Consider the following 21,917-nt stretch of genomic DNA (forward strand, 5'->3'; position numbering starts at 1 on the left):
ACTGGAAATTGACATCTGGTCTCTCCCTGACTGTTCCATGCACCTTCCTCCTTTGCTGATTTTACTCTGTACCTTTCACTGTAAGAAACCATAACTGTATGATCACTTTTCTGAGTTCTGTGCATCTTTCTAGTGAATCATTGAACCTGAAGGTGATCTTAGAGGACCCCCAACACAGAAGCAGTGGATATTGTTTTATTATGAGAAATTGTGGTTTTTTCTTTACCTTCTTAGTTCCGCCACTCCTTCAGGAAATAAGGAACATGGACTGACCCCTCTTGGTGTTGAACCAGAAGCTTCTCCTTCCCCTAATCCCAGGAGGATCTTTTCTCCCTCTTCCTTCCTTACCACACTCGCTCAAGTTCTCTGTCTATACTCAGAGTGGAATGGAGACTTTGGACACCTTTCATTCCCGCTCTTTTATCTCAGTCCCCACCCCCCCAACAAGCCAAGCAGAACATCTCTCCAGCCCATGGTTAGTTGGGCGGCAGATTGTCCCTAGGCCCCCAGTCTCCTTCCCTTCTCTCTGGGCAGCAGAGCCAGGGACCCCTCACATCGCACTCTCGTTCCCTCCCCGTCCCCTGGATGCCCCCTTCTCTTGTGCCATGAGTGACTTGTAGGGCTTCCCCAGGCTGGGGAGGGTAAGCTCAGCTTCCTGCAGCTCCAGCTCCCGCTGAGACAAATGCTCGATGACAGCCGCTCCGATGGAGTCCCCCAGCACATTGGTCATCGTGCGAAGCCGGTCACTGGTGGAGGGGAGAGAGAAGCCACTGTTAAAGGGGGCTCAAAGAGCTCCACAAGGGAGAGGGTGCAACGGGGGGGGCTCCCTGTGCTGGGGAGTCAGAGTTCACATTCCAGCCAACCCACAGCCACATGACCTGGAGCAGGTCCCTTCTCTGTCCTCAGTCTCCCCTCCTAACAAATTCAGGTTGGACCAGCTTGGAGATGTTCATATTTGATCTTAGCAATGTGATTTTTTTTTTTTAAGATATGAACAATTGACACAGAAAATTAGGGGCCATGAGCTGAAAAGTACATAGAACCAGGAAGGTAACCATCATGAGTTAACCAGAGGCTGGAGACTGCCAAAGTCAACAGAATGCTGACCAGGGCAGGCTGGAGACTGTCCACATATTACTCAGGTCCAGCTGACAGCTCCCATGTGGGGATTAAAGCCCAGATTTATATATAAACATATATATATGTATATATATAAATGAGTTTGTCTCCTCCCAACTCTCCTTCCCAAGGTTAACTCTACAGAATTTGGGATCCACAGGCTATGGCTCCTTTTCACTCTAAAGTGTTACAATTCTGTGTCCTTTCTGGGATGAAGGCACATGGGTGGAGACCCTGCAGGGGAGAGAAGCATTGCAAAGGAGAGGCAGCACCAGGGTCCAGATTGAGGAACACTCACAGGAACCAGTCCACAGCTATGATCAGCGTGATGTCTTCGGTGGGCAGACCGACAGAAGTAAGCACAATGACCATGGTGACCAGGCCCGCCTGGGGGATGCCAGCAGCCCCAACACTGGCCGCTGTGGCCGTGATGCTGCATGTTGAGACAACACGGAGAGGCAAGGGGTGGGGAGAGATGAGGAAGAGATCAGGAAAGGAAACACAGAGGGGAAGGGGTCTGCTCCCCAAGGCATCTTAAACTGAATTCCCGAGCTAGATACAGTAAGAAAAATACTCATGATCTCTTTTGTATGTGGAATATTAAAAAAGAAAGAAAAAGTCAAACACATAGAAACAAAGAATAGAACAGTGGTTACAATGTGGGAGGAGATGGGAAGATACTCCTATAGTCAAAGATACAAATTTGCAGTAATGTAGAATGCATAAACCCAGAAGTCTAATGTGCAATATAAGGACCACAGTTAATAAAATTATATACTGGAAATTTGCTAAGATTTCAGGTGCTCTTACTACAAAAAAAGGAAGGTAACTGTGAGATGACAGATATGTTAAATTGCTTACCTGTGATAATCATTTCACTATATGTATATCAAAACATCATGTTGAAAACCTTAAACTTACACAATAAGACATTTTTTAAACAAACACTGCACTACATGCAAAAAATAATAATTCATTCACTAAGTTCTCGAAAATAAAAAGCAAATCACACGCGACTTTCATTGAGCACCAATACAGATGGGTTTCCTCATTCTTTGCTTGTTTCTTGTTGGAAGTCGGTTCAATAATATATTTAAACAACTTGTACTGTAGGTGTAAGAGCAGGTATTTAACCAGCTGCCTCTGGAGGCTGGAGAAATGCAAAAGTATCAAACTGAGCAGCAGCCATGAACTAGGAAAGTGAGCTCCCCATGCACACATATGCTAGAAATAAGTAGTTTCTAGAAGAAGCCAGGTTCAGGTGCTGGAAATGGGACTATGGAAGGTGAACCAAATTTAGAGCCAAAAGGAGAAACTGTGTGTGGTAAGGAGCGAATGAAAAAAAAAAATACAGTCATGCATCATTTAATGATGGGGATAGGTTCTCAGAAATGCATCATTAGGCGATACTGTCATTGAGTGAATATCTTAAAGTGCATTTACACGATTCTAGGTGGTTTAGCATACTACATGCCTAGGCATATGGTGAAACCTATGGCTTCTAGGCTACAAACTTGTACAGCCTGTTACTGTACTGAATAGGTAGGCAATTGTAACACAATAGTCACAATGTTACTAGGCGACAGGAATTTTTCAGCTCCATTATAATCTTTTAGGACCACCATCATACATGTGGTCCATCATTGACCAAAACATCCTTGTGCAGCATGTGACTCTGTGTGTGTGTGTGTGTGTGTCTGTGTGTGTGTGTGTGTGTGTGTGTGTGTGTGGTTTTGGACAGCTAAAACACAAAACACATCATAAAAAAATGAGAGAGACGGTGGCCCACCACCAAGTAGAGGGTCACACGCCTGTAAGGACTGCTGTTATCAAGTCAACAGATAAAAAGTGTTGGCGAGGATGTGGAGAAATTGGGACCCTCATACTCTGTTGGTGGGAATGTAATTTGGAACAGCCATTATGGAAAACTTTGTGAAGGTTCCTCAAAAAATTAAAAATAGAACTACCACGTAAACCAGCAATCCCACTACTGGGTATTTATACAAAGAAAATGAAATCGGTATGTTGAAGAGACACCTGCACTCCCATGTTGATGGCAGCATTATGCACAATAGCCAAGATATGGAAACAAATTAAGTATCCATTGATGGACGAATGTATGAAGAAAAGGTGGTTTATATACACAATGGAATGCTATTCAGCCTTGAAAAAGAGCGAAATCCTGTCACTTGTGACAACATGGATGAACCTGGAGGACATTATGCTAAGTGAAATAAGCCAGGTACAGAAAGACAAATACCACATGATCTCACTTTTATGTGGACTTTAAAAATGTTGAACGAAGCAGAGAACAGAATGGTGGTTGTCAGGGGCTGGAGAGTTGGGGGGCAGGAATAGGGAGATGTTTGTCAAAGGGTACAAAGTTTCCATAATAAGATGAATAAGTTCTGGGGATCTAATGTATAGCATGGCTACTATAGTTAATAAAACTGTATTGCATACTTGAAGTATGCAAAGAGAATAGATCTTTAGTGTCCTCATCACAGATGGGGGAAATGGTAACTATGTGAAGTAAGATTGTGTAAATCAGCCTGATTGTGGTAATCGTTTCACAATGTGTGTGTGTGTGTGTGTGTATCTCAAACTGTCATGTTGTACACCTTAAGTATATACCATTTTTATTTCTCAGTTATATCTCAATATAACTGGAGAGGAGACAGAAGTTTGTTACTTCTAACAGGGCCCTCCTAGGGAGCCAGACCAGATCTGGGACAGGCTAGATTTCATCTCCTACATCAAATATGATTGCCTGGTGTGGTGTGCTAAGAAGGGTTCTGAAGGCACTGAGCTTACCAGGAAAAGTTTTAGTGCCCTGCAGGAGCCACCCCTCTTCCTGGTGGTCTCTGAAGCTCTGTCCCAGATTCTACAATCATGAACACAGAGCCACTGGAGATGCTTCACCCAGATGTTGGGTCTATCAGAATAGTGATTGAGCAAATATTTGGCCGAGTGGACAGAGAATGGGCTTTGAAGCCCAGCAGACTCCATTCATGAGCTCTATGACCTTGGAAGTAAACTCAGAGCCTCCATGTTCTCATCTGTAGAACTGGAGACATACACCTCCCTTGTGGGGTTGCTGTGAGTGATAAAAGAGCACAGTGCTAGCAGGTAATAAATGCTTCATAGGAGTAAAGGTCATACTGAGATCTCAGATGTAAATGAGAAGGAGCTTATTGGAAACTGGGGCAAAGGTCACCCTTGCTATGAACTGGAAAGGAACTTGGGTACATTCTGTTCATACCCAAAAGTTTCCCAGAATGTGGAACTTGAAGGTTCCCAGACCCAGGGTATTTAGCAGAAGAAATTTCTAAGCAACAAAGTATTCAGGAAGCCATATGGCTACTTGCACCAGCCTATGCTGAGTTACAACAGAAAAGGTATGACACAAGGCCAGAATTTATAAGTCAAAAAAAAGAGGGCAAAAAATTGGAAAATTCTCAGCCTCACCATGAAAGCAAGGGTGTAGCCCAGTGACTGTTTGCTAAGGAGATTAGTACAGAAGAAGGATTCTCAAGAAAAGGGAGAAAAAGATTTCAAAGGCATTTCAGAAATCTTCAAATCTGCCTCTTCCATTACAGGCCCAGAGGCCTAGTAAGAGAGGATGGTGCTGGGAAACAGGCAAGACACACAGTCCACAGGCTCACTGCCTGAGGCCACCTCAGGAAGTGGCTTCTAGCACCCTAGATACTCCAGCTGTGGCTAAATTGGTCCCAGATAAGGCTGGACCCACAGTTTTGGAAGATACAAGCCAGAAGTCTTGGTGGCATCCACATGTTGTTAAATCTGCAGGCTCACAGAATGCCAGAGCGGTGGAGGCTCCCAAGCCTCCAATTTCACTCCAATTTCAGGGGATGTATGGAAAAGCCTGGGGGCCCTGGAAGAAATCTGTCACAGGGGCAGAGTCAGGGCAGACAGCCTTCACTAGGGCAATGCTGAATGGAAACACGGGGTCAGAGCTGCAGCAGAAAAACCCCACCAGAGCCACGCCTCGTCAAGCTATGAGAGTGGGACCACCATGGAGATCCCAGAATTGTGAAGCTACTAGCATGCAACCAAGCCTGGGAGAATGGAAGCATGACCTCTGACCAAGAAAGTCACAGGAGTGGAGCTGCCCAAGGACTTGGAGACCCAACCTCCACATCATAGTGCAGAGGACATCAAACATGGAGTCAAAGTACATTATTCACCAGCTTTGAGATTTGATGCCTCCTGCCCTACTGGGTTTCAGACTTGCTTGGGACCTGTTACTCCGCTCTTTTAGCCTATTTCTCTTTCTGGTGCTGTTGGTTCATTTCAATTTCTCTTATTGTTGGTGCTGTTGTTGGTTCATTTTGAATGGGAGTATGTGCCCTATGCTTGTCCGAACATTGTATCTCGGAAATAGATAACTTGTTTTCACTCCACAGATGGGACCTTGAGACTTTGGACTTTTGAGCTGAAACAAGTTAAGACTTGGGAGATGAAATGAGTTTATTTGTATGTGAAAAGGACATGAGTTTGGGGAAGCTAGGGGTAGAAAGCTGTGGATTGACGCTCCCTCCACCCCCACCCCACCCCACCCCAACTCTCTAAAACTTAATGCCCACTGTAGCTGTTAAGGGTGGGAGATCTTATTATGGTAATTGAAAGATGGGTACTTGAAGAGGTGATTAGATTGTGAGGACCATGCCTTGGTAAATGGATTAATCTGTTGATGGTTTAATGGTGGTCATGGGTATGGTTCTGGGAACTTTAAAAGGACAGCCAGAGAGGAGGTTAGGTCTCTCTTGCCTCTGCCTTTCTCTCACAATGTGATACCCTGTGTTGCTGAAGTCACCACCAAAGAAGGTTCCCTGGACTTTGGACTTTCCAGCCTCCAAACTATAAGCAACAAATACTGTTTCATTAAAAATTACCCAGTTCCAGGTATTTTGTTATAAGCAACAGAAATGGACTAATACAGTAGGTATCAATTACTGTTATCAAAATTTTCAAGGACAAAAATTTCATTTTCCAAAAGGTCACCCAATTTCTCCTAAATTTATCCTGCTTGGACCTGGATCCTTAGGGGGAAAAAAAAGAACACAGTACTTTATGAACAGAGCCTCTAGGAGGCACACTGTTATCATAAGAGAGGGAGCCTACCTCTTCCAAATGCTGGTCCCAGAATAAACAGTGATCTGTGGGTGCCCTCAGGGGACAGGCAGCTCACTCTAGCTAGGATGGGCTAATTCCACCTGGATCCAAAGAGCCAATTCAAACTTCTTTGGATTAAGTCTAGATTAGGTCCAAACCAGGAATGCCGAGGCAGCCTATCACTAACTGCCACTAACTATTGAAGCGTTTATCCGATGAAACTCAAGCTGGCCATCACCAACAAGCTCTCTCCATGGAATCCCAGGAAGAAGGTGGAAAGGATGCTCAGTCCCCTGGTCCATTTAAGAACACTCCCTCAAAAGCTTCCCCTCCTTACCCTTTTTTTGAACTTCCCTACTCCCAATGATGTCAAAGTTTCCCGTGAGAAGTGCAACATTGCAGTGTTTGAGACCCTGACCAAAAAAAAAAAAAGGAAGAAAAGTGTTTCTTTGAAACTATTTTCATTCATTCCTCCTGGCATCCTTGGTTTCCCCTAGAAAAGGTTGGCCATCCCATCCAGAGCATGCCCAAGACTGGTTGAACACAGTTCAATAAATTCATTCTTTCAACACTTATTGACTGAGCATCTACGACATGGTAGATACGTAGCAGAAATTCCCATAGAAGGAAATCCCTGCCCGAACACAGATTATTTGCTAGTGGGCGAAGCAGAAAGTAAGCCAGATGAATAAGGAAAATACATACTAAGGCAGATCATGCTATATAGGGAAATGCTGCAGCCTTAGAAAATCCAGATGTACAATTTTAAACAGGGTTTCCCTGAAAAGGTGACAAGGAGCAAAGACCTGAAGATGATAATAATGTTTGCTGCTATTTTTATAATGACTACATTGAAACCTCTGGCTGATGGAGTCCAGGAGTCTGTATTTATACAAGAATCTTGGGCTACTGGGATGCACCTGCTGCCTTTGGAAAACTGAACAAAGGGCTCTCCCACAGTAGCATTGAGAGAACTGAGTAGAACATCTTGCCAGCTCCTGACAGCCTCGGGTGGCAAAGTCTCACTTTGCATCTCATCCAGCTTAGACTCTTCCTACTTCCCTGTTCCAACATCTGAAGCCTCCCTTAAGCTCCTCTTGTGGCTCCCTCCTCTTCCCCACAAGCCAAGCTGACGACCTCTTACTTCTTGCCTACTGGCAGGTCTCACCCAAGCCACCTGACATGATTTGAATGTTTGTCCCCTCCATGGAGACACTTCATGCTGAAGCCTAGTCCACCATATGGTATTTTAAAGATGGGGCCTTCAAGAGGTGATTGGACCATGAAGGCTATACCACATGAATGGATTAATCCATCCATGGCTCAATGCGTTATCATGCAAGAAGACTGGAGGCTTTATAAGGAGAGCGAGTGAGTGAACAATTAACACATTCAGTCCTCTCACCACGTCATACTCTGGGCCAACTTGGGACTCTGCAGAGAGTCCCCACCAGCACAAAGGCCCCCACCAGATGCACCTCCTTGACCATGGACTTCCCAGCCTCCAAAACTGCATGAAATAAATTTCTTTTCTTTATAAATTACCCAGTTTCAGGGATTCTCACCTGATCGTTGTGATCTGGCCCAGGTTGAGCTCGTAGTTGTTGACTTGAGCAATGAAGATGGCAGCTAGGGCCTCGTAGAGGGCGGTACCATCCATGTTGACAGTGGCCCCCACTGGCAGCACAAACCTGGTGATGCGGCGATCCACACCCAGGCCCTCCTCCAGGCAGCGGAAGGTGATGGGCAGGGTCGCGGAGCTGGGGGAAGAGAGCCCCAGGGGCTGAGAACAGGAGGTACCAGAATGGGGCAACGATAGACCAAAGGCTCCCCTAATAACATTGAGGGTTCCAGGTTGTAGCTCAGGCAAGAAGAGCACGGTGGGAGTATAATGTGCATGGGGAAAGGGAACTCCTCGTGATGCAGGGAGGATGCAGAAACGAGGGTACCTCAGGATGAAGGTCCCTGATCCCACTTAAAGCCAATAGCTAAGGCCAATGACTGGACACTGTTTTATGCCTCTAGCTTGCTCTATCTACTCCCAGAAAGGAGAGGACTAAAGGCTGCTGATCTCCGACACTTCAGTGCTAAGAGAGGACTATTACAGAGGACCCCCATTCCCTACTCCCCACGTTTGCACAGGGAGTGACCTCAGCTAGGTAACCCCCCTCAGTCTCTCTCTCCCCATCCATTTCTATCAATTGGGGAAGAGTGACTCAATTGATCGGTGAGTTTAGTCGAAGGAGTGGGTATCTCATTTGGGGTCAGCCTGTCCACCTGATGGTGTTGTCTGTTTGGCTTTACATCATGGGGTGAGAAGCCAGGACTCACAGAGAGGGCCTTTGGGTGTCCAGCTCCAGACTGACAAGATGAGTTTAATGCTAGGGCACAGTGACATCAGTCTTACTCATTCATAGACTAAAAGGCACATTTACTGATCAGCATCACAGATAATAAAAAATGATATTTTTCTTCCATGTGTTTGGGTCTCATGATACTTCTCATAGTGTTTTGAATTTGGATAATGGGGGGAAATTAGGGTTATTAAACCTCTAAAACCACAAAAAAAGAGAAGGAAGGCAAGAGACATCCCAGATACCATCTCCAGGGGACATGAGATGTTCTGAGCTAGAAAATGATTGAGACCACGGGGCATCTCGGAACCTTCATTCTAACCTCCAAATTGGCACCAGGTCCTCCTCCATATAAAATGGAAAAACAGGAAAGGAGAAAAGGGGACCAGGAGAGTCATCACTGGAAAAAGACTGGCCCCCTAGTGTTGAACCACCTGGAGGGCCTCAGAGCCCCTTGAGGGTTGACATTACTGTACAGTTCAGAAGAGGTGTCTGTGGAGGTGGGAGAGTGACATTCCTAGAAGAGACCATGAAAGACAAGCAGTAAACACAGGGAAGGTTCCAGTGACTGGGGCATACCTGGAAGATGTGCCCATGGCGGTGATGAGTGCCTGCAGCATGCCCCCAATAAAGGGAAAGGGGTTCCGGTGGGTGATGAGGAAGTAGATGAGGGGCAGAACGCCACCAGCATGCAGGAACAAGCCCACGATGACGGTCAGGGTGTACATGCCCAGCTGACCCCCCAGGACGGCCATGTCTTCCATCTCCAGAATCTTCCCTGCGATCAGGAACAGGATGCCCACAGGTGCGTACCTGGGCAAGCCACACACCTGTCAGGGATTCCTCCTGACCTCCCCTAGAGGTCTAGTCCTGGCATCCCCGAGGTTTTGTCCATAGAGTACCCTGGAGCCAGGCAGTGCCCACCATACAGCACCCTACTCCACCCCGATCTTCCCACACATTAACAAGTGGGTCTGGGCCCCACAAACACATCCCGCCTTCTCCTCCTGCTCACCCTCAGCTCACCCCGAAGCTGAAAAGTTCCTGTAACTCCAGGACGTACAACCTTATCGGGTGTCTCCTTCGTTCACTCCCCAATTCAAGCCCCCTCCCCCCAATACCAAACAACCAAGACCCTTTCTCTAGACATTGCCGAGACATGTCCTGCCTCTGTCTAAACTTCCCTTATCGGCTGCCCCTAATTCTCTGTCCCACGTTTGTAATTTTCATGCCCCTATTTTCTTTCCTATCAGTGCGTAGTCCCACTCATTCACCAGCCTGGGTTACTTCACCACTGACAATTCAAACAACCTGTGCTATCAATGTCATCTGCATATTCATTCATTCAACAAACATCTATTGAGCACCTACTACATTCCAGGCACATGGTCCCTGTCCTCATGGCACTTATATTCTGTTATGGCTGAATGTCTGTGTTCCCCCAAAATTCATATGTTGAGATCCTAATAACCAAGGTGATAGTATTAGGAGGTGGAGCCTTTGGGAGACAATTACGTCACGACAGTGAAGCCCCCATGAATGGGATTAGTGCCCTTATAACAGGCCCCAGAGGACTTCTTCTCTCCTTCCACCATGTGAGGACACAGAGAGAAGACACCACATATGAACCAGACTCCGAATCTATGGGTGCTTTGATCATGAGTTTCTCGCCCTATAGAACTATGAGAAATAAATTTTTTTGTTGTTTAAGCCATCCAATCTGTGGTATTTTTATTACAGCAGCCCAAATGGACTAAGACACAAACTTTCAGGGAGAACAGCAGGTACACACAGAAACACATAATACAAACTTCAAGGAGTGTTCACTGCATGGGGTTGCTTTAGAGTGGGTGGTCAGGGAGGGCTTCTCTGAAGAGGTGACATTTAAGCCGAGACATGAATAGTGAGAAGGAATCATGTATATCTGGTGGAAGCATTGCAGGCACAGTGCAAAGACCCTGCAGTGGGAGTGAGCTAGGACTGCTGGAGGACCAGAGAGAAGACCAGAGTGGACCAGAAGAGCAGTGAGGAGAAAGGAAACTAGAGAAGACAAAAGAAGCAAGTTCATCAGGCACTCATCTGTTTTCCCCACAAACCAGCCCATGGCTCAGTCTTGTTTGTTTCTGCCAGTGGTGCCATTAGTCACCCATCCCCGGGCTTCAACTGTTACTCCGCTCTTTCCATAGAAATTGAAGTCTACTCTAGGTCACTCTCATGGTGGGTGTATTGGAGGAGGTGAGGGCCACTTGGGAAGTTGGTGCAAAAGTTTGGTTGAGAAAAGAGGATTCAGGGGACTTCTCCAGCCATATCTGTGTTCCATAAGCTGGTCTCAGGGTTAGCCCTGGTGAGTGGTTGCTGAGTCGTCTCCAAGTCAACATGTCCACACCTACCTCTATGCTTATGCTCTGTAAATCCCTCTCTCAGTTCCCTCACCTTCATCCTTCTGCCTCACCTGCAAAATTCCTCAGCCCTGGATCAGCTATACATGACTACTTGCCTCCTGTACTCAGCCACCTGGCACATCTGGACGTTTTACCCAACCATGCCAATGACACCTCCATAAAGCCATGGTCCCCAATTCAGCTGAGCCTTCAATACTCCCTGTTGATCCTCTCCCTACGCTTGATAAGCTCCCCATCCCATTCCCTTCAGATGCTTTTCCAAGCTCTCCACTTGGCTTCAAGTTCCCTCTACAACTTTCAAATGATCTGGGTCATGTATGAACTCTTCCCCCATTTGGGAACAGACAGCCTTGTGAACCTCTTCCATAACCATGCCTAACTTACCCTATGCTATCACCTGCCTGAACTCCATTCCATTCTCCAAACAGCTCAGGTACTTTCAAGCTTTCATGTCCTCTCTTCACTGTCCAGTTGGATTCCTACTCACCTTATAAGGCCCAGCTGAGAGGTGACCCTCACCATGATTCCCACCTCTCCTCCCCTGGGAAGCATCCCCTACATTTCCCTCTACTTGCTCCTCACTACTTAATGTTCCCAACACTTTTTTAGTGTCTCTTTACTACAGAACCTACCACTTCATGTTATATTTATCTAGTATGTCTCTGTCTTCTCCAAGACTTCGTGAGCTCCTTAAGGACGAAGAATGAATTCAATGTATCTCTGTACTTCAGAGTCAAGGCAAAGTCAGCCTGGGAAAATGTCTGCTGAATGACTGAAGGAGTTTTTGAAGAAGTGAAGGAAATAAGAGAATGGATGAAATATTCATCTATTAAGGAATAATTAGTGAGTAGATACATAAGTAAGAAAACAAGCCAATGAGACATGAGTAAGTGGATAAGTGGATGAATGAGTGTGTAAGTGAACCAATGACTGGATAAAGAGAATATCTGAGCAAGTGAATAACAGAGTAACAAAAGCAGAGATGAATGTGTGTGTTGAAGAATGAATCGGAACACATATGTGAGTAAATAAATCAATGATTCAAATGATCTAACTAATGCATGCATGAGTTTGTGAATAAGTTCATGAGTGAATGACTGTAAGAGTGAGCGAATTAACCAGTGCATAGAAGAATGAGAATAAATGGATAAATGAGGGAATGAAAAGACCAATGAGGGAGTGAGTGCATAAAACTTTGCAGAAAGGTATGAATGAGTGAATGAATGAGGGAGGGAGGGAGTTAGTGAGCTGGTGAGGGAATTAAACAAAGCATAGAAGAATAAGTAAATGCCTGTCATTTGTGACAACACGGGTGAACCTGGAGGACATTATGTTAAATGACATAAGCCAGGCACAGAATGACAAATACAGCATGTTCTCACTCATATGCAGAATCTTAAAAAGTTGGACTCATAGAAGCAGAGTAGAATGGTGGTTACCAGGGGCTGGAGGTGGAGGAGACGTTGGGGACAGGTTGGTCAAAGGATACCACATTTCAGTTAGACAGGAGAAATAAGTTCAAAAGATCCATTGCACAACATGGTGACTGTAGTTAAAAATGACATATTGTATACTTGCAAATCACTGAGAGAGTTGATTTTAAGTGTTCTCACCTCAAAAAAAAGGATGTGAGGCAATGCACATGTTAATGAGCTCAATTTAGCCATTCCACAATGTAGACATATTTCAAAACATCATGTTATACATGATAAATGTGTACAGTTTTGTTTTTATTTGTTAATTAAAATAGGTTAATTTTTTAATGAATGAAAAAATGAGTGAACCCATATGTAATAGAAGAGCATAGATGAATAACGAATGAATGATTTGGTCAACATATAGAAGAATGAATGAATGAACAGCTGAAGAGGAAGTGAACAAGTAGATAAATCATTGCAGAAAGACTGAGTGAATGAATGAATGAATTAGTGAACTAGTGGGCTAGTAAGTGAATTAACCAAAACATGAAGAATGACTTTGGCCAAGGGTCCCCAACGAGCTCTTTAGCAACTTCCCCCCAGCCCGACTTCCCAGCCCTGTCTCCACCTTTCCCATTGGCACAGCCCAGCACTCACCAAATAATGATGCCCACCAGCCTCATAATAGCCTCATTGAGGCTGTCAAAGAAGTCCCTCAGGACTCGGCCCTTGTGTTTCATGCCACCGATGACCAGTCCAAAGGCCACAGAGAAGACCACAAGGCCCAATGCGTTGATGCCATTGGCTGAGCCAGGCACAGGCACGGTCTCCTCAAAGCTCACCACCTCCTGCAGGGTGCCCAGGGCCCGAGTGACATTTTCAAATATGCTGGTTCCGTTCTCCACTGAAGATGGAGCAGGCATGGAGGTACCCAGCTCAGAACCGTTCTCTGTCCTCACAATGGTTCTGGTTACCACCCTCGTGCTGTACTGTGTCTTGAACTGAAATACGGAGAGATTGGACCCAGACTTGGTTCAGTGAATGCATCAGAATCATCCAGAGAAATTCCTTTAAAACCCCAATTCCTGGTTCCCACACCCTGGAGAGTCTTATTCAGTAAATCTGCATGACTGAATGAATGATTTGACCAATGCACAGAAGAATGAGTGAATAAATTAGTACAAGCCATTATGGAAAACAGTATGGAGGTTCTTCAAAAAATTAAAAACTGAACTACCATAGGACCCAGCAATCCCACTTCTGGGTATATATTCATTTTTTATTTTTTTTAACTTTTTATTTATTTATTTATTTATTTTTGTGACTGGTAAGGGGATCGTAACCCTTGGCTTGGTGTCATCTGCACTAAGCTCAGCCAGTGAGTGCACCGGCCATCCCTATATAGGATCCGAACCCGCTGCCTCAGCACTACCAGCACCACTGCGCTCCCAGCGCCACACTCTCCCAAGTGAGCCAGGGGGTTGGCCCCTGGGTATATATTCAAAGGAAATGAAGTCAGTACATTAAGGGAATATTTGCACTCCCTGTTCACAATAGCCAAGATATGGAAGCAACCTAAGTGTCTATCAATGTATGAATGGATAAAGAAAATGTGGAATATATGCACAATGGAATACTATTCAGCCTTTAAAAAAAGAAGAAAATTCTGTCATTTGTGAAAAAATGGATAAACCAGGAGGACATTATGCTAAGCAAAATAAACAAGGCACAGACAGACAAATACTGTATGTTCTCACTTATATATGGAATACAAAAAATTTAATCTCACAGAAGCAGAGTAAAATGGTTGTTACCAGGGATGGTGGCAGGGGTGGGGCAGGTAGATGTTAATAATAACAATGCATTAGATACTTGAATATCACTACCACAGCAGATTTTATGTGTTCTCACAAAAAACTGCAAGCCAACAATACTATTACCCAGCAAGGCTATCCTTCAGAAATGAGGGAGGAATAGTGCATTTTCCAGACAAACAAAAACTGCAGGAGCTCCTGACAACACGACCAGCCTTGAAAGAAATCCTCAAGGGAATCCTGCATCAGGAATCCAAAACATGATAATCACTCATCTTACTAGCCATAGTTCTGTTCAAAGTCTATATATTTTTCATAATTCAGTCTTGGTAGGTGTCGTGTTTCTAGGAATTTATTCATTTCATCTAAAAGGACCTAATTTTTTGAGCAAAAATTGTTCACAGTATTCTCTTATAACCCTTTTGATTTCTGTAAATTTGGTTGTAACGACCCCTCTTTCATTTCTGATTTTAGTTATTTGAGTCTTCTCTCTTTTTTCTTAGTCCATTCAAAGGTTTGTCAATTTCATGAATCTCATCAAAGTACCAACTTTTGGTTTCATTCATTTGCTTTTTTTTTTTTTTCCTATTTTCTATTTCTTTCACCTATGCTCTAATTTTTTTTGTTGTTTGTTTTAAGTTTTATTTTGTCGATATACATTGTGGCTGATTATTGCTCCCCATCACCAAAACCTCCCTCCCTTCTCCCTCCCCCCCTCCCCCCCAACAATGTCCTTTCTGTTTGCTTGTCGTATCAACTTCAAGTAGTTGTGGTTGTTATATCTTCTTCCCCACCCCCCCCCGGGTTTTTTTTTTGTGTGTGTGTGTGTGTGTGTGTGTGTGTGTGTGTGTGTGTGTGTGTGTGTGTGTGTGTGTGTGTGTGCGTGTGTGGATTTATATATTAATTTTTAGCTCCCACCAATAAGTGAGAACATGTGGTATTTCTCTTTCTGTGCCTGATTTGTTTCACTTAATATAATTCTCTCAAGGTCCATCCATGTTGTTGCAAATGGCAGTATTTCATTTGTTTTTATAGCTGAGTAGTACTCCATTGTGTAGATGTACCACATTTTCCGTATCCACTCATCTGATGATGGACATTTGGGCTGGTTCCAACTCTTGGCTGTTGTAAAGAGTGCTGCGATGAACATTGGGGAACAGATATACCTTCGACTTGATGATTTCCATTCCTCTGGGTATATTCCCAGCAGTGGAATAGCTGGGTCGTATGGTAGATCTATCTGCAATTGTTTGAGGAACCTCCATACCATTTTCCATAGAGGCTGCACCATTTTGCAGTCCCACCAACAATGTATGAGAGTTCCTTTTTCTCCGCAACCTCGCCAGCATTTATCGTTCAGAGTCTTTTGGATTTTAGCCATCCTAACTGGGGTTAGATGGTATCTCAATGTGGTTTTGATTTGCATTTCCCAGATGCTGAGTGGTGTTGAGCATTTTTTCATATGTCTGTTGGCCATTTGTATATCTTCCTTAGAGAAATGCCTACTTAGCTCTTTTGCCCATTTTTTAATTGGGTTGCTTGTTTTCTTCTTGTAAAGTTGTTTGAGTTCCTTATACAATTAACAGAGTTAAAAGACAACCAACAGAGTGGGAGAAAATATTTGCAAAATATACATCTGACAAAGGATTAATATCCAGAATATATAAGGAACCTATGCTCTAATTTTTATTATTTACTTCCTTTGCTAGGTCTGGGCTTAGTTCCCTCTTCATTTACTAGTTTCTTAAGGTGCAAAGGTGATTGTTGATTTGAGATCTTTCTTTTTTATTAATGTACACACATTAAATAAATTTCCCTTTTAGCAAAAAATAAATAAATAAAATAAAAGTGTTCTCATAAAAAAATGAGTACGTGAGGTAATGCATATGTAGATGAGCTCAATTTAGCCATTTCATAATGTATATATATTTCAAGACATCATGTTGTACCCTATAAATATACACAATTTTTATGTGTCAATTAAAAAATAAATTTAAATTTTTTAAAAAAAAATTTGAAGAATGAGTGAATAAATAGACAAATAAGAGTAGACAATCAATGCATGTAGGAATGAGTATAAATTCTGCATTTTTCACAAGCTCCCTGGGCAATGCTCAGCCAGATTTGAAGGCTTCTCTCCTCAACCATCCATGGTCAGAAGTCCTGGAATCTCTACCCCAGTCTCACTGCCTCTTCTAGTCCCATGCCAGGCATCCTTTGGCTAAAATCCTTCTCTCTAACCCTCCCTTGACCATCACACCAATGGGAAATACAGTTGTTCCTCAGTATCTGCAGGGTAATTGGTTCCAGGACCCCCCGTGGATACCAAAATCCAAGGATGCTCAAGTCCCCGATATAAAATGGTGTAGATTTGCATATAACCTATGCACATCCTCCCATATCCTTTCAATCATCTCTAGATCACTTAGAATGCCTAATGTAGTATAAATGCTATGTAAGTAGTTGTTATACTGCATTGTTTAGGGAATAGCGGCAAGGGAAAAAAAAGTCTGTACATGTTTGGTACAGACACAATTTTTAAAAAATATTTTACATCCAAGGTTGGTTGAATCACAGATGCAGAACACATAGATACTGAGTGACTGTACATTCTTTCCCCTAGACTCCTCCAAGAGCACCTGCCCATCACTCTGCCCGGCTCTTGTTCCCACTCCCACCCACCCACCCAGCAGCAAGCTCCCTCCACCCTCCAAACCTCTTTGATCAAACTGCACACTTCCCACTGACCTGTTTGAAGCAGGCCTCCACGAGGTTGGGTGGAAACATATTTCTGCAGAAAAACACCAGACAGAAGAAATTGGTTAGCCCTTGGAAGTGAGTCTAGGATGATAATAGTACTAATAACAACAATCATACAGCAGCCCACATGTGCATGCTCACTCCAGGCCAGCACTGAGCAAAGGACCTATGTCATCCAATATAAACACTATGATAACCCCAGACATGAGTGCTATTAATGCCCCAATTTTACACACAAAGAAACCAAAGCACAGAGGATTTAGGTAATTCACCCAGAGCCACACAGCTGCTATGATGTGCAGATGGAACTCAAATCCATGTGTGTCTGAGCACCTTGCTGGATCTCTATGCCACCTCAAGGACTTCAATTTAAACACACATGCCAGTGACACCTCAAAAAACCACAGAGAGTTCCTGAACCCTTCCAACTCTAGATTCACCCCAACTCAGTGACCAGGGGAGAACGATAGCTACCCTTAATTCCGGCTGGCAAAACCACTGCCAGTGGATCTTGGGAACACCAGAAAAACACCAGCTGTTCAGACCCCACCCAAAGATGCTGCAGCTACAGCCTCCCCAGCCACGAGTCAAAAGATCCCATCCTAGGAGTAGCTGCTTTCAGAGAAAATGTCTAAGACTCCAGCACAGAAAATGGGTACCAAAGGGTGTTGCCATTTCCAGGCTGGGTCAGCCTGTCCCCTATGTCTGTCCTTGAGTAAGGGTTGTTGCAGAGCCAGAAATCTCATCAAAATTAGAAAGGACATCACCTTATCAGGTCCATGAAGGCATCAGCTGTGGGGATGGTCTCGATCCGGCCCTCACGGTGCAGCCCTTCCTTGGATCCCTTCCCAGGATGGATGATGGTGACCATGAGGATGCCGATGAAGACTGCGATGACCGTGGTCACCATGTAGTACACAGCTGCCCGCATCCCCATCCGCCCAGTTGCCTTGTTGTCCAGGGAGGCCATACCTGGAAGACAGAGGATTCAGCACCCCCGCAGCTTCATCCACACCCCACCACCCACTCTTCCATCCATCTACCCCACCCTCCTCGTACCACCAGCCAACCACCATTCTACCAAGCATCCCTTCCTCCTACACCCCATCCATTATGCACTCACCCACAGCGCCATCCTTCAACCCCCATCTGTTTTCCACATACACCTTCCCACCCCATCCATCCTTTATCCCAAGCACCACTCCACTAAACACACCACCTTCCCTCTATTCCAAGCCAACATTTTCAATCCCCACCCCATCCTCCACTGACCCTATCTTGCACCATAACCTCACTTTCATTCCCACTATCCACCTTGCAATCACACCTTCCTCCAGCCCACCTCACTGCACACTGTCTACAGTAGATAATGTGGGTGCCCCAAGCCAACATGCCTATCCTTCAGCTGCTGTGAGTGTTGATTGCTCACTGCTCATGCTGCCCCCTTATCCTGAGAATTGCCCTCAGCAGAACAGGAGCTGCTTCACCCTAAAAGGCCCACAGCCAATGCCTGTCTGGTACAGGGATTCAAAAGGCCAGATCCCTTGACTTCGGTGGGAGCAAAGTTGGGGGCACAATCCTGTGGTGCTGTTCACACGCCAGAGCTCCCCATGGGATCAGGTTGACATCCAGCCTTCACCTGAACCGACATCTTCACTTAGCCTCTCTTCCCACCCTGTCCTGCTTCTTTCTCTTTCTCCTGGATTTCTCTTGAGGGCTACCCCTCAGTTAATCGCTCATATAAATATCTTCATCTCCTACTCTGCTTCTAGGAAACCCAACCTAAGAAAACGTTCTTTCATGCCTTTACCTCATCCTTGTCCCCAAATCTGGGATGAGCAAACTACCACCCATGGGCCAAATCTGGCCCACTGCCTATTTGTGTAAATAAAGTTTTATTGGAACACAGCCATGTTCATTTGTTCAGATATGGTCTATGGCTGCTTTTGTGCTACAGTAGCAGAACTGTGCAGTTGCAACAGAGACCCTATGGTCCTCAAAGCTGCAAATGTTTACTACCTAGCCCAGTAGAGGAAAAGTTGGCAGGTCCCTGCATAATCCAACTATACACCCATTCCACCCTCTACCCATCATCCTGTCACCGCCAACTCACTCACCTTCCACATCTTCATCTACATCCCACCTCCAGCCCATCCACACCATAGCCCAGCTACCTTCCCTGGCTGCCCCTCCACAGCCCTTCCTTCACCTCTGGATGATACTGAGCCCCTTGCAGGCTGACCATTTGCCTCCAAGGAAAAGTACAGGAAGGTTACTGAGATTAAGTGGTGTGAGTCATAGGGTCTGGAACCTGATCAGGACCCTAGCTTTGACAAAGACTCTGGGCAAGATGCAGGTTCCATATTTGAGGCGCTGAGTTGAGGGAGAGATCCTGTGCTTGGCTCTGGGTTGGAGCTTCGGCTCTAGATGGGTGCTATGGTTTAAATGTACCCTCAAAAACTCAGGTTGAAATTTAATCCCCATTGTAAGAGTATTAAGAGGGTGGGAGATCTGGCTACGGTATTTGAAAGGTGGGACCTTTAAGAGGTGACTGTATCATGAATCACCCTCACAAATAATCACCTTCATAAATGGATCAATCCATTCAATAGATTAATGGGTTATCAAGGGAATAGAACTGGTGGCTTAATAAGGAAAGGAAGAGAGACACGAACACACTCTCATTCTCTTGCCATGCCATGCCCTGTACCACTTTGGGACTCTGCAGAGTCCCCACCAGGAAGACGGTGCTCACCAGAAGCATCCCCTTGACCTTGGACTTCCCAGCCTCCAGAACTGTAGGAAATACACTCTGTTTCTTCGTAAATTACCCAGTTTCAGGTATTCTGTTATAAACAACAGAGAATGGACTAGGACAATGGATGTTGGAGGCCAGCACTGGTCTCTCACCTGTGACCAAGCTGGAGACAATGAGAGGCAGCACCAGCATCTGCAGCATCCGCATGAGGAGCTCTCCAGGAAAAGAGAAGTACTTGATCTGGCGGTAAGTGAGCTGGTAGGGGCGCAGGGCAAAGGCCAGGCTGACCCCTAGAGTCAAAAAGAGGGGTCCATTGAGTACAGTCTGGGTCACTCATTCCCAGGCAAAGTCCATCCAACCCAAGAAAGGTGAGTGCAGATGGGGGTGAGAGAAGGAGAGAAACATTCTGTGAGGGTGTGTGTTTGTGTGTGAATTGGTATGTGCACACACTGTAGAAATGTATGAATATCAATATGTGTGTAAATGTATAATTGCACCCATTTGTGTGTACCTATGCATGCCCACCTGACAGTGTGCACTCACTTGTGAGCACGTACACGTGCCTATATGTGTGGACCCACACACATGAATATGCACACGTATTTTCCTGGGTGTGTCTATAGGTATAACTTGTATGTATATGTTACTGTTTTCAAACATGGGGGTGTATGTGCACTTATGCTCATATGTGTGGATGTGTGCTCAGGAGAATGCACATGCAGGTGTGAATATGTAATTCTAGTATACATGTACAAGTGTGCATGTGAGTTCATGTGCTTGCACCTGTAAGTTCTTTTTTTTTTAAATTTTAAATTGACACATAATAATTGTACACATTTATGCGGTACAGTGTGATGTTTCAATACATGTGTACAAAGTATAATGATCAAATTAGGGTAATTAGCATATCAATCACCTCGAACAAATATCATTTCTTTGTGGTGAGAACATTCAAAATCCTCTCTTGTAGCTATTTTGAAATATAAAATATATTGTTAACTATAATCACCCTATTGAGCCTGGAGGACATTATGTTTAGTGAAATAAGCCAGGCACAGAAAGACATATACCATATAATCTCACTCTCGTGGAATCTAAAAAAGTTGATCTCGTAGACATAGAGAGTAGAATAGTGCACCTGTAAGTTCTGTGCATTCATAAAAATGTATTCATGCTACCAACCTAAATGTCCATCGACAGATGACTGGGTAAGGAAACTGTGGTATACATACACTATGGAATACTACTCAGCCATAAAACATAATGAAATTCTACGATTTGCAGCAACATGGATGAACTTGGAGAAAATTACATTAAGTGAAATAATGCAGGTGCAGAAAGAGGAATATCACATGTCCTCACTCATAAGTGGAAAGAAGGAAGGAAGGAAGAGACCATAATAAAATGTTGAACGTTCAGAAGTAGAGAACAGACCTATGGTTACTAGAGATGGGAAAGGGGGAGGGAGTTTAGGGAGTAATTGGGTAAGGGACACAAAGAGTAACTATGATTTGTAATGATGCACATGCTAATAATATTGATTTGATCATCACATACTGTATACAAATAGTGACAGTCAACTCTGTACTCCATAAATATACACAATCAAAAATAAATAAATAAATAAATTTTTAGATGTGCTCACGCTTATGTTGTGTGCATAGGTAAAGTGTTTGTACAGTGTATATGTGTGTACACATGCATATACACGTGTGCACACACAGCTGTTTGCACACGTGTGTACTCATCCATGAGAGTGTGGCCTCACGGTGGGTTGGAAGAGTGGCATGAGGAGATGTGCGTGCTGGGAATTTCTCTGAGATCCCCGCCCTCCAGGAGGCAGAGCTCACCTATGACCACGGCGCTGACCGTCAGCAGGATGAAGGCGTTCCGGCGTAGGAAGCGCAGCACGTGCTCGCGGGTCATGGTCTGCAGGCGCAGGCGCGTGCGCAGCGCTCTCTGCTGCAGGCTCTCCTGCACCTGCTGCAGCCAGCCCACCCGGCCCAGCCGCTGGCCACTCTCCCGCAGGAACAGGCTGTTGCCATGGCTGCTCATCGTCTATCTGCGGGGGAAAGAGGGCCCGGGCCTGGTGAGGGATGGGACAGAAGGCAGGGGGGTGGGGGTGAGGGAGAGACAGGGGAAAGGAGAACAGGGCA

The 21,917-nt window shown here is 44.8% G+C and overlaps 1 protein-coding gene across 2 annotated transcripts; it reads right to left on the minus strand.

The window, feature by feature from the left end:
- Positions 1-550: 550 nt before the first annotated feature.
- SLC1A6 (solute carrier family 1 member 6) lies at positions 551-21,816 on the minus strand. Of its 2 annotated transcripts, XM_063111762.1 has the most exons (9): positions 21,612-21,816; positions 19,914-20,051; positions 17,771-17,975; positions 16,992-17,034; positions 13,087-13,430; positions 9,189-9,422; positions 7,821-8,015; positions 1,418-1,552; positions 551-746 (listed from the first exon to the last, which is right to left on the minus strand). In XM_063111762.1, exons 1-9 carry the CDS (start codon positions 21,814-21,816, stop codon positions 551-553), a joined length of 1,695 nt encoding a protein of 564 aa, XP_062967832.1. The 2 variants fall into 2 exon arrangements, with proteins under 2 accessions (XP_062967832.1, XP_062967833.1); XM_063111763.1 differs by lacking the exons at positions 551-746; positions 1,418-1,552; positions 7,821-8,015; positions 9,189-9,422; positions 17,771-17,975 and having other exon boundaries at positions 13,400-13,430.
- Between the last annotated feature and the right edge of the window lie 101 nt (positions 21,817-21,917).

The sequence above is a fragment of the Cynocephalus volans genome, chromosome 10 (assembly GCF_027409185.1).
Source record: "Cynocephalus volans isolate mCynVol1 chromosome 10, mCynVol1.pri, whole genome shotgun sequence".
Classification (NCBI taxonomy): Eukaryota; Metazoa; Chordata; class Mammalia; order Dermoptera; family Cynocephalidae; genus Cynocephalus; species Cynocephalus volans.